We start from the raw sequence: 12,101 nt of genomic DNA, 5'->3' as shown, positions 1-12,101 counted from the left end.
GGGACAAGAGAAAAGACTATGGATACTAGCTTTCAAAGCATCTTCCATTGAAATGGTTATATCTCCCAGGCATGAGACTAGAGAATCCCACTGCAGGAAATGGACCAGGTACAAGAGAAAAGACTTACATATACTTACTTTCAAAGGATCATCCAATGAAATGATTGAGGCTGCCCTCATATTCCTGTGAGGCCATTAATTAACATGCACTGCACCATCCAAAGGGCTGCAGTCATTTTAACACTTACTGCTTGAATAGGAAGAGAGAGCTGTGAACGCCTGCATTTGAGCATTGCTTCTGTCTAGAAAGGCAGAGACTAAAACAAACAAATGGGGTGTAGGGTGGGGTTGGGGGCATTCTCACAGGAAACAGACAATATAAGAAATAAAAATTTCTAAAAAACTATTTAGAAAGATGAAAAAATATAAACATGAATTTCTATCAATACAAAGGTAAGAACTAATAAATAAGAGTTATTGGGCTTCAAATTAGTGTGGCAGAATTTAAAATAATCAGTAAAATATTTGGAAGATAACATTAAGAAAATCTTCCCCAAAACGGAACCAAAAAACCCACAATAAAACGAATGTATGGAAATAAGAATAATAAAATTATCAAACGTAGATATCAAACATTCAACTAATACAATTTCTAAGAAAAAAGAACAGAGAAAACATAGGAGAGGAAACTATTAAAGAAACAGCAAAGCAAATATTCTGGAACTGAAGGATGTGACATTATAGAGAAGAACCCACTGAGCATTTGACATAATCGATTGAAAAGTTAGATTGATTCGAAGGTTCATTATAACTAAATTTCAAAACATTATAGATTAACAAAGAATTCTAAAGATTTGGAGGGGGCATGGGAATATGGGAGAGAAAAAAATGTCCATGTACAAATGGTGACAAATCAAAATGACATTGGGAGCCAGGTACGGTGGCTCACGCCTGTAATCCCAGCACTTTGGGAGGCCGAGGTGGGCCGATCACCTGAGGTCAGGAGTTCAAGACTAGCCTACCCAACATGGTGAAACCCTGTCTCTACTAAAAATACAAACTAGCCAGGCATGGTGGTGCATACCTGTAATCCCAGCTAGGGTGGAGGCTGAGGCAGGAAAATCACTTGAACTCGGGAGGCGGAGGTTGCAGTGAGCTGAGATCGCGCGACTGTACTCCAGGTTGGGCCACAAGAGTGAAACTCCGTCTCAAAAAAAAAAAAAAAAAAAAAAAAAATTGGGCTGCTTAACAGTAATATCAGAGGAAGAAGGCAAAGAAGTATTACCTTCAGAAGTCTGAAAGATTATTTTCAGTTTAGGAGTCTATGCCCAGATAACCATAATTGTTTGTATAGAATAAAGACATTTTCAGAAATTTTGGGTTCCAAAAAAGTGTATCTGTCATGCAAATTTTTCTGATAGCAACTAAAAGATACACTTTACCAAAACCCAGACAAGTAGCCAAAAGACCTGGAGATGTAGGGTCCATCATACCAAGAAGCAAAAGGAGTTCCTTGGATCATGGTAAACGGGAGTTAGTCAAAGGTCCAGGTATGAGCAGAAGGGCAGAGGGCTCCAGGAGGGATATAAATGGAACTTGCAGATTACCTGAGTATCCATCCATAGCAGGAGTTTTGCAGTTCTCTCAGAGTTTGAAGAATTAGTGATAAACAAAAGAACCCTAAGCAAGTGATACGTACATGGAAAACTTAGGCAAGTATCTGCTCTTAGAAAATTTAAAACCTACAAAAGAATGGAGTCATATTCCTGGAACACTATTTAGATCATCTGTGACCAATTTCGGTATAATTGTGTTTATGCTAAATAGTGACCCCAAAATTTGATGTAAGAACAGGGACCACATATTGCTGTTAATGTTATTTGATATAAGTGTGTTGGAGTGTTGGAGGAAATGGGGTAACATGAGCCGTACATTAAAGAGATCAGAATGGGAAGGTGCTAGATTACAGACTGTAAGGAAGTGGAGCATGGGGCATAGACACCACTCTCCAAAAGTTTGGCTTTGAAGGAGAGAGGAGAGACTGGGCAGATGAAGGGGGATGTGGACTCAAAGTAGGTCTATGTTTGTTTAAACAGTAGAGACTTGAAAAAGTTAATAGCTTGTAAAAAGAGTCTGCTAGACGGGCAAGGTGACTATGTGTGAGAGGTGGGAGGGTAGTTAATGAAAGTCATTGAAAAGACACGGGATGATGGGACCCACAAAGCACTGGTGGAGGGACTGACCTTGGTAGTAAGGATAAATCCATAAATAACAGAGAGGAAGATATTGGTAAGTTTTAATTTTTGGTAGCAGGAAGATGAAAGAGTTCCATCTGGAGGCTACTTTTTCCTTCAGAAGGAGAAAACAAAGTCATTTGCTGAAACAGGGATACTGTGGGTCACAGGGTTGCAGGGTGAAGAGTTTGAAACTGCTTTGTACTTACATCTGTGAAAAGTGGCGGGATTGCTGAACCGTGGTGTGGCCCCACTTTAGGTTTGTGAACATGGATTTGTAGTGTAATATGCCCCTTTTGTGTGACTCCTTCCAGCACTGCTCAGCCAGCTGTTTAGGACTGATCCAGAAAACGTGCATAGTTGGATTCACCCATGCCTGGGATTTTGCCAAAAAGATGGAATGAAAAACAGAATTGATGAACATGTTGAGTACCAGCATGCATGTTATTGAAATGATGGATTAGGAAATCGAAGCTGAGTACAGAAGACAGTGAAGAGAAGTGAAGAGCTGGTGGAGAGTAGCCAGCTCAATAGATAGTCTTACTGGGGTCAAAGAAAAGGAAGAATGGAAATAGTTGAATAAGCAATGACAGCTTATCTTGGTTGAGTGCTAACAATGGCCCAGATCCTATTGTATGCATTTTAAATATATTAATTCATTTTATCCTTTAGAGCAGACTTTAAAGGAGATTCTATTAAAGGTGAGTTACTGAGTAGAAAAGTAACTTATTTAAATCTCATAATTCATCAGTAGAGAAGACGGGATTCACATTCATGTTGTCTGGCTCTAGAGCCAGCACCTTTAACCAGGATACCCCATTGAAGCTATTTGAAAGTAAATGGGGAGTGGTAAACAGGAAGAAGAGGAGATTGTGGTAAGAGAGCAAAGTGTATGGAGGTGGTTACAGATGATAAAGTCCTAAGTATGAGGTAGGTTGCTGAGTTGAAGTGGAGGAGATTATGAGAGAAGAGATAAAGAGAATTTGGAGCCTCAGGGTATGGGAAAGGGCATCCAAGTGAGATGATGTCAGTTCCACTATGGCAGAAATCAGCTTGGAGGATTGCAGTTCTGAAACTGCAGACTAACCTCATCATTGGATTAATGGAATTCGGACGGTTTGCAGGTCCCACTAGAGTGAGGCCAGGTGATGTTATTAACATTATATTTCTGGGACGTGTCGTATGTAGGGTTAGGCATATACATATGACTTAAATGTTTGGCAAATGAATGAATGTATGACAAATATGTATTAACTGAAGTGAAACTCATTTTGGTATGCTTTCCTTAGCCAATTGATAATCTCCTGTTTTCTTAAATGTCTTTATTTGTTTTCACAGGAAAGCCCATAACAGTGGTGAAGATTCAGATCTTAAGCAAAGGAGGAGGTAAAAAAACAAAAATGGAAGGAGAGTCAGAGGGAAGAAGGGTTAGCAGATTTAGAAATGCTCAGAGTTGAGGAAAGAGTGGGGGTATTATTATTTTTTTATTTTTTTTACTTTCAAAAACCAGTTTGTCTTCAGCTGATACCCAGTCTTCCATTCTGTTGCATCCTAAGACTGTGCTGTTTCCTGCTCCTTTGTGTCTTAGAGGAGCTGTCTTATTTATCTATTGCCATATTATAAACCACTGCAGAACTCAGTGGCTTAAAGCAGCAACAACTGTATTTATCTAGTATAATTCTGTCCATTGAACAGGCAGCTTTTTAGCTCGTCTTGTTCACGATTTCATGAGGCTGTGGTCAGATGACAGCTGAGGTTGTGTTATCCAGGGGACCTTTCTTTTTCATGTTGGCATCTTGGCAGAAAGGCTGGAGGCCTGGGACCTCTCTGCATAGTTTCTCCACCTGGCTAGCTTGCACTTCTGTAGACACTTCTTTTACACTTCTTTAGGCTGGGAGGAAGCAGAAGCTACCAGTCTGTTAAGGGGCTAGTCCTGGAACTGACATAGTATCCCTTCCACCTCATTCTATTGGTAAAATCAGTCACAAGACCAGTGTAAATTCAGAGGCTAGGGAAATAAACTCTACCTCTCTCAGTGGGGCGGATGGGAGGGTTACAAGATTTTGTGTTCATATTTAGTCCACCACCGACTTACGGCTTTGCCATGTCAGAGTTCTGTTGGAAGTGACTGATTTTGCGGTCCTTTCTGGGAACATACTGACATTCACCTTAATCGGTTTTTATATTTCCCCTGCATTGCCATTTCCCTGAGCTATAGACTCAGTCAGATGTCTTACTGAGCTCAGAAACACTGACTTGGAGAGGGATAATACAGCTCTTGATGTTTGGATTGATAATTTTACTGCAAAATGAATTCCAGAGGACCAATATAAACCTTTCTGAAGTTTTTCATGAGTTATAAACATGTGTTTTTTCTTTTGTTCTTACCATTTTGTCTTCAGGTCACGTTCACGCTGTAACACCAGCAGTGGTAGTGAATCAGAAAATTCTAATAGAGAACACCGGAAAAAGAGAAACAGGTAATATCTCAATATTATAATTAACTGGCACTCTGAAATCAGAGGCTGCCCTTGGTGGTAGAAACTGAGTGTCCTTTGTAAGTCTCTTTTTTCCATCTGAGTCTGAGAAGCAGTCTGGCACTATTTTGAAGCACTTAGTTTAGGAAACTTTAGCTCTTTGAGTGGAGTTTTCTTATCTTCACAATAAGATGATTAAACAACTTGACAATGAGGTCCCTTCTTGTGTGTGTGTGTGTGTGTTTTTTAAAAAGATGATTCTGTATATAGCTACAATGTGTAGTGAATTTCTCTAAGGCTGTTAAGAAAGTTTACCATTGGTAGAGAGATTTCTCCCTGAACTATCTTTTCAATGGCATTACTATATTTTACCCAACCAAAAATAACTCATTGTTTCTTAGATTCTGCGGTTTCAGGCTCCTGTATATGTATGTGCTAATAATATGTGCATTTACTCATCTGTGTGTGCCTGACATTCCATATATGTAAGATACATTTTTAAGAGATTTTTAATCACATCATTTGACATGTAATCAGTATTAGTGGTGGCTTAATGCATTTATCAGTTATCCCTAGTTCCAAAATATGCACTCGAAAACAAGAAGTATTTGTGTCATTAATGAAAAGAGCACCTTGGGAGTCAGAGGGATTTGGTTGCCAGTCATGCCAGTTGTTAACCCAGTGGTTCTCAACTGGGGGGAGTTTTGTCCTCCCTGCCTTCTCCCCAAGGACATTTGGCAATGTCCAGAGTCATTTTTTATTGTGACAATTGGGTAGGGGGATTGCAACTGGCCAGGGATGCTGCTAAACATCCTACGATGCACAGGACAGGCCCTGGCAACAAATAAGTACCTAGTACAAAAACATATCAGTAGTGCCACTGTTGAGAAACCTGTTTTCACCTAATGCGGACCTCTGGCCTGGTTGCTTTACTTTTCTGGGTTATCTTTTTCTCTTCTGAAAAATGAGGAAGGCCAGTTGCGGTGGCTCACGCCTGTAATCCCAGCACTTTGGGAGGCCAAGGCAGGCAGATCATCTGAGGTTGGGAGTTCGAGACCAGCCTGACCAACATGGAGAAACCCCGTCTCTACTAAAAATACAAAATTAGCTGGGCATGGTGGCGCATGCCTGTAATCCCAGCTACTTGGGAGGCAGAGGCAGGAGAATCGCTTGAACCCAGGAGGTGAAGGTTGCAGTGAGCTGAGACTGTGCCATTGCGCTCCAGTGTGGGCAACAAGAGGGAAACTTCATCTCACACAGAAAAAAAAAAGAAAGAAAGAAAGAAAAATGAGGAAGTTGGATTGGATAATCTCCAAGGTCTTTCTTTAATGCTTAGAACCCTTGTGCTTGGCACAAATTGAATTAGTGGTCCTCTAACTACAAAGCCTGTGTAATAATAGCCCAGACAGCATTGTAAGAGTGGACATTTTTTTAGGAAAGCATTCTATGTGGAGCCTTCTGAGGCTAGAATTACACTAGACAGATGGGAGATCTGAATGTGTTATGACACCTTTCTCAAATGAATGATTTCAGTTTCTTCTTTGAAAACCCACGTGTGGGAGGTAGCTCCTTCTTAAGTACCCTCTTTCTGATCAAAAATTCAGTATTTCTGCACAAACAACACAAAACAAAGCAAAAATACCCACTTATTTTCTTATTTAACACTTTTTATTTATCAAGCCAGTATCTTAAGTCTGTTTCTGTTTTACCTAATATATTCTAAATTGTGCCCGTAAGTGTTCTTTTCTCAACTCTTCAGAAGGTGGCCCATTTAAAAACATTTTTGTTGGGGCCAGAATTGCTCACAGTACCATTTGCTACTGAAAATGAAACACTAGTGAAAGGTTGCCATCAAATAATTAAATTGCTCATATTGATCTGGTTGCACTGGCTTTAATATTTCTTGTAGGTATTTTCTCCCTTAAGAGTTTCTTCCCCCTTTTCCCTGGACAGATTAGATTGGCTTTCTTTGTACTGTGTAAAAAGTATATTTTAGAATAACAGTGATTCTGAATGTTTAATGTGCTTTGTAAGGCTAGTAATGAGAAATAGCTTTCAAAACAAATTCCGACACGTTTCATGCAAAAAATCCAACAGGCTTTCACAATCATTTATGCTACGTATAGAAATATTGCTCTAGGAATACCTAAGTTGCCTATGTCTGTAGAAGATGTGGTGTAAAGTCTGCCTGTCAGTAGCATAGCAAAAAGTGGGCAGAGGAAGAAATATAGCTTTCAGTTCTGATCCCCATCACTGCAAATTCTGGTGCAACAGGTGACTGTACAGAGAAAGAGGGTGGAAACTCATTGTGCTGTCTGTCTCTTGGTGCCACTTACCTACTATACTGTGCTGCTGCCAACCCCTCCATCCCATCATTAGCCTCTTAAATTTTGCCAGAACTCACTCATCCCACATGAGGATGCATGGGTCTGGATATTTCATCTGCAGCCCTGCAGTCTCTTCAGCCTCATTCGTCCTTGCTTTTCTTGGCTGACAGTGTGATCCAGCCAGTTCTCAGCACTGTCCTTTGTGCTTTTACTACAGCACTCCGGTAACCCTATAATGGGGCAAACAGAATCTTGTACATGCTGATGTTCTACCTCTTGCCCATAAGGTCTCTAAACTCAGCCCCAGGATGCTTCGTTACTTTCCAACAAGAGCCTGCACCCTGATGGACCCTGCTTTCCTGTCTCTAGGAAACTGTAGCCTATGGAGAGGGACAACTACCGGGCAAATTTGCTTTTTAGAACCTCTTTTGGAGCCCGTGATGTGTCCATTGGAACTCTGGACAGAGTCACTTTTACTTTCTGGAAGTTGCATGTGGTCTTTGGGATGTTGCTCCCTCTGCTACTCCTTCTTGCAGGATTTTTTTTTTTTTTTTAAACATAAATGAGGTCTTTTCTGTTAGGCATGAGGCCCCTCCATGGAAATATTGTTTTCTTTTTTCCATGAAGTCAACCCATTGGAGCATAAGCTGCTTTACTGTTTCCATGGATAACCATTTAAACATTTCTCATTTTGTGTGAAGAGAAACAAAAGTTAATAAAACAATGTTTATGAATCAACTTTACCCAAAACAGGCTTTTGACAACCATTAAATTTTAAAAAAATAATAATCCACACCAGCTCTGGAAGGCTAATGTTAGAAGCAAAGATTTTTGTTTAGTTTCAATTTTAGGAAAATATAACTGCAAATAACCACCCCATCTGTCTGTCACATTTGGGTCCAGACCTAACAAGGCTCGGTTAGTAAGGGCTCTTGTGTTAATTGTGCCCTAACTCTAGGGCTTCATCCTACTGTGTTTCCGAGAACACCAGAGTAATTCACCCTGCTTCTTTATTTGGGACATCGTTTATGTTTTCCCTTACCCTTTCCACTTTATTATTTCTTTACTGTTCTCATAAGCTGGTTGGGTATCCTACAGCTTTCTAGGTTTTGAGATTTGAGATGATAATTTTTCACTCTCTTTTTATAACCAGATAGAAGTTGGAGGCACAGTTTTTTGTTATAACATTTAAGATGACAGAAAGTTCTTATTTCTCCTTTTAGTTTGTCTACTATATCCTCATCTCCGTCTCCATTCTCTTGCTTCACTTTTCACTTTTTGTATCATGTTATTCTCACCCAGTTCCTTTCTGTTTCCTGGGCTTCCTTTCCAGTCTTTTTTCTTTCTTCTGTTTCCTCTGAATTCCCTGTCTCCCTAGGAGCCAATGGTATGAGACAGAATAATCTGAGGACTTGGGACTGGGTCTCGGTTCTGCTGTGTGCTGATATTTGACCTTGGGCAACTTGTATAACCAATTCAAGTATTAGTTTTCTTCTGTTTAAAGTTGGCGGGGAGTGGGGGGAGGTGTGCTATAACAACTGATCTATTTTGTTGAATGAGTTACTGTAAAGATCAAATGAAATGTAAGAAGTGAGAGCACTTTGAAGTACAGAGCCACGTAGTCCTATACCCACTTCCACAGTTACTCACTGCTGCAGCATCTCCTATTCTCTCCTCCATCCTCTTCCAGCCTTTTTTAACTTTTCTTTTGGTCCTATCTTTCATTCTCCCACCTTTCCTAACTTTATACCTTTGGTTATTTTTACACCAGGATTCTTAACTTCTGATTCATGGGTAGGTGCTGGGGGTTTCATAACCCAATGAAATTGTATGTTAAATTGTATGTAAAATTGTATGTGGGCGTCAAGTGTGTAGTTTTCTAAAGATAGGGTCTGTAGTTTTTACCAGATTCATAAGGGGGCGTTTATGTAACCTCCCCCTTAAAACTTACAAAGTTTTATGATCTAAATAGTGAAGGATTACATTGTTACTGGGAAATGAAATTGGTGTTTCAATTCACTGGTAGAATTAAAAACTAAAATGCCTAAACTTTCTTTAGAGATTACTTTGCTATACTGATTTGTGAAACAGTTGATTCTATTGAATTCTTGAAGTTGGGAGCTTACCTAGTACACGGCACTATAAAGTTAATCTACGTGAATATTAGATTCTATTAGTTAGAATTTTGAATCTCATCCCTGAGATCAGAAGGGCCAGCAGCTCACTTATTGCTATAGGTTTGAGACCATGGGCCATGTGCTGGACTTGCCCAGGGTGTAGGATGAAGGAGGACCTCGCAAGTAGACTTAGGAGAGTGAAACCTTTCGTGAACTAGCTTTACCTGGATATGTCTTAAGCTTAATAAAATATCCTTGACATTCAAGGAAAAGGTTCTACAAAATATCCTTTGTGCTATTGATGAAAATCAGCAGTCCTTTGAGCATTCACTGAGGAGAATCTTTGAATTACTCAGTCATTCATTAACTTTGATGTGTTTCTAGGCTCTTAGAATTTTGAAGTGGGAGATGTGGAGGAGTGGGTGACATGAAATAGTCTGGTGTGTTTTTTTCCATCAGCATAAAAGTAGAAATAACTTGGGAGCCTACCAAGTATTAAAACAGTAAGAGAAATGAGAGAAGCCTAGGGTAATAGTAGAACTAGAAGAAATTGACAACAGGGGACTATTTGAACGTTTCCCTAATTTTATTCTAGGATGTTTGCATCATAAACATGAGTCATGTATGTCAGTGTCAGGTTGTATGTGTGTGTACATATGTACATGCAAATCTGGGAGCCTGTACTATTAAATTGAACCCACTTTGAAGAGTTCTGTGGCTTTGAACTGATTACTTTACCCTGTGAATCTTCATTTCTCACATGCAAAGTGGAATAATACCTGACCTGCCTACCTCACTAGAGGTTTATGAAGATCCAGGAGATAATAGATGTGCTTTGAAAAGTAGAAAGGGCCCTGCACAGGCAAGTTCTGTTAAATTGATAACATCCGGCACTGCTCAGTATTATCTGAAGTTCCTGCGGGATCTGTAAAATGGGGACCAGCTCCCTTGAACAAAAAATAAGTCAGCGTTTTCTAACATGAATTTGTTCTGGCATGAATGTTGCTAGTTTCTCCCTAACAACATTAGGGTCTTTTAGATGTCTTTTAGGGTCTACCAGATGTCTATAGTATCTAAATAGTAGATTAAGACAGATTTAAATATTTTAATTATGTTCCATAAGGTCTTTTATATTGTTTTTCTAAAATGAAGAAGCACATTTCTGTGTGAGAAATTTGGCACTGTAAGAGGGACAATATATCTGACTAGGGCAAATCTAGAAGATCACAATTTTGGTAGGATTTTGTTTTGGGAGTGGTAAAGAAGAACTTTATTGTCCCTGTACCCTAGGGAAAAAATATATTTGGGATGTTAGCAAACTTAAACTGATGGGCATTTCTTCCGTGTTGCTTGAAAATAGGTAACCGCTTCCTTGCCAGGAACTGCCTACTGTCCTGCCCCTGATTTAGGGGCTGCAAACAAGGTAAAAATTTTGGGTACGGAGAGAAGAGTTCATACAAAGCTAGTGGAAACAGACAGTGTTCACCATACTGCAGATGCAAGGGTTTGTGATTTCTACTTTAATAGGATATATCAAGATTTAGACATTTGATATGGTTGATTTAGGGCGTCCAGAGTATGATCAAGGTTGACAGAGATGACTGTGGAAGGACAAAGCCGCAGCAACTGAGGAATGCTGTTACATTACTGAGTGAGGGCAAAATAGGTTAAACATTCATGAAAACAGGAGAGTTTGAAAGGGAAATTGCGCCAGAGGTAGCCCGTTGTAGTAGTGGGAGCATAAGGAATAAGTGGAAGAGACAGAAGTACCTTTAAGAGCAAATGAGAATAATTTATTGATGGTAGAGGCAGTGGGAAAAGCAAATGAACTTTTTGCTTGCTGGTCTTAAGGGAGTATGTCGACACATGACTGGAACCAACATAAATTTCCCTAGGGAAAAAAAACTAGAAAAAAAAAAGATTGCTTTATAGCAGATGATCCAAAAAAAATGAGTACAGTTGATGAGAAACACAAGTTCACAGTCAGTTGGGACCTGCAGATTTAATTTTGGCAATGGAGGGGCCATATGAAGCAATTGTCTGGAATGTTATGCTATAGTTGAAGAGTATAAGTTTCTTTCAGTGTGTCTGTCTGGTTTGGAAATAAAATACAAATAGAGAAACATCAAGTTTTAAACCTAGAAAGGATCTTTGCCATAATTTTATATATGAAGAACCTGAGACTTGACCGAAAAAGATAAGCAATTTGCCCAAGGTCTCTGAGTCAGATAATGGCAGAGCTGGGAATGGAGAAAACTCAGGAGCAATGTTTATGGCTTGTATCATCTTGAAGCTTCATTTTACATTCACTCTGAAAGACTTCTTAGATTCAGCATTAAGCATGGTGTTTATCTCAGTGAATTAGAAGTGAATTAAGAACTTATGTAAAGGAAGGTTCTGTTAGGAACAAAACTGCTAAAGGGAGAGGACACAATAAAACTCGGGGATTTGTGTAAGAATTCCTTTGGTAATGTGAAGAATTTTGCAAAAGAGGCAGGACTGTAATTGGTAAGACAGGAAAGAGGAGGCTAGGAATAGTCACTTTCTTCATTGTTATCAAATGATTATATGGCATTTCATCTTCAAAACCTTTGCAGACTTTAATTAAATGTCAAATGCAGTTAAAATCTAAATTGTATGGATAGTCTGGAAAAGTAGGGTGTTGAAGTTTGGTAAGAGATGGAAGAAATACATTAGAATTCTGTTCTGAAACATGGTTAGAATTTGCTGTATTCTAAAGCAACCCTCTCCCTTATACATTAACTGAAAAACAAAAACCTTGTTATGATATACTTCCTACCACAGTTGTTGACCCTCCATAGTTACAGATGGAGAAATTGACAAAATAGGATAAATGTAGACTTACTGGATCAATTGGTACTGGAAATAAATGTTTGTTTATTGAGGTTCACCTTTAGATGCAACATTTGAAAATTAATAGAACCA

General features: G+C 39.2%; 1 protein-coding gene across 3 annotated transcripts in view; it reads left to right on the top strand.

The window, feature by feature from the left end:
• The window catches only part of EPB41L4A (erythrocyte membrane protein band 4.1 like 4A), a 263,496-nt gene that overhangs the window by 225,407 nt on the left and 25,988 nt on the right, over positions 1–12,101 (top strand). For all 3 annotated transcript variants that reach the window (XM_024247207.3, XM_054555814.2, XM_054555815.2), the window contains exons 16-17: positions 3,573–3,620; positions 4,637–4,714. In XM_024247207.3, the coding sequence (XP_024102975.3) occupies positions 3,573–3,620; positions 4,637–4,714 (126 nt within the window). The remainder of the gene's footprint in view (positions 1–3,572; positions 3,621–4,636; positions 4,715–12,101) is intronic.

Source organism: Pongo abelii, chromosome 4, assembly GCF_028885655.2.
Source record: "Pongo abelii isolate AG06213 chromosome 4, NHGRI_mPonAbe1-v2.0_pri, whole genome shotgun sequence".
NCBI lineage: Eukaryota > Metazoa > Chordata > Mammalia > Primates > Hominidae > Pongo > Pongo abelii.
Note: the sequence above shows the minus strand (reverse complement) of the source record. Positions and strands in the feature narration are given on the sequence as shown.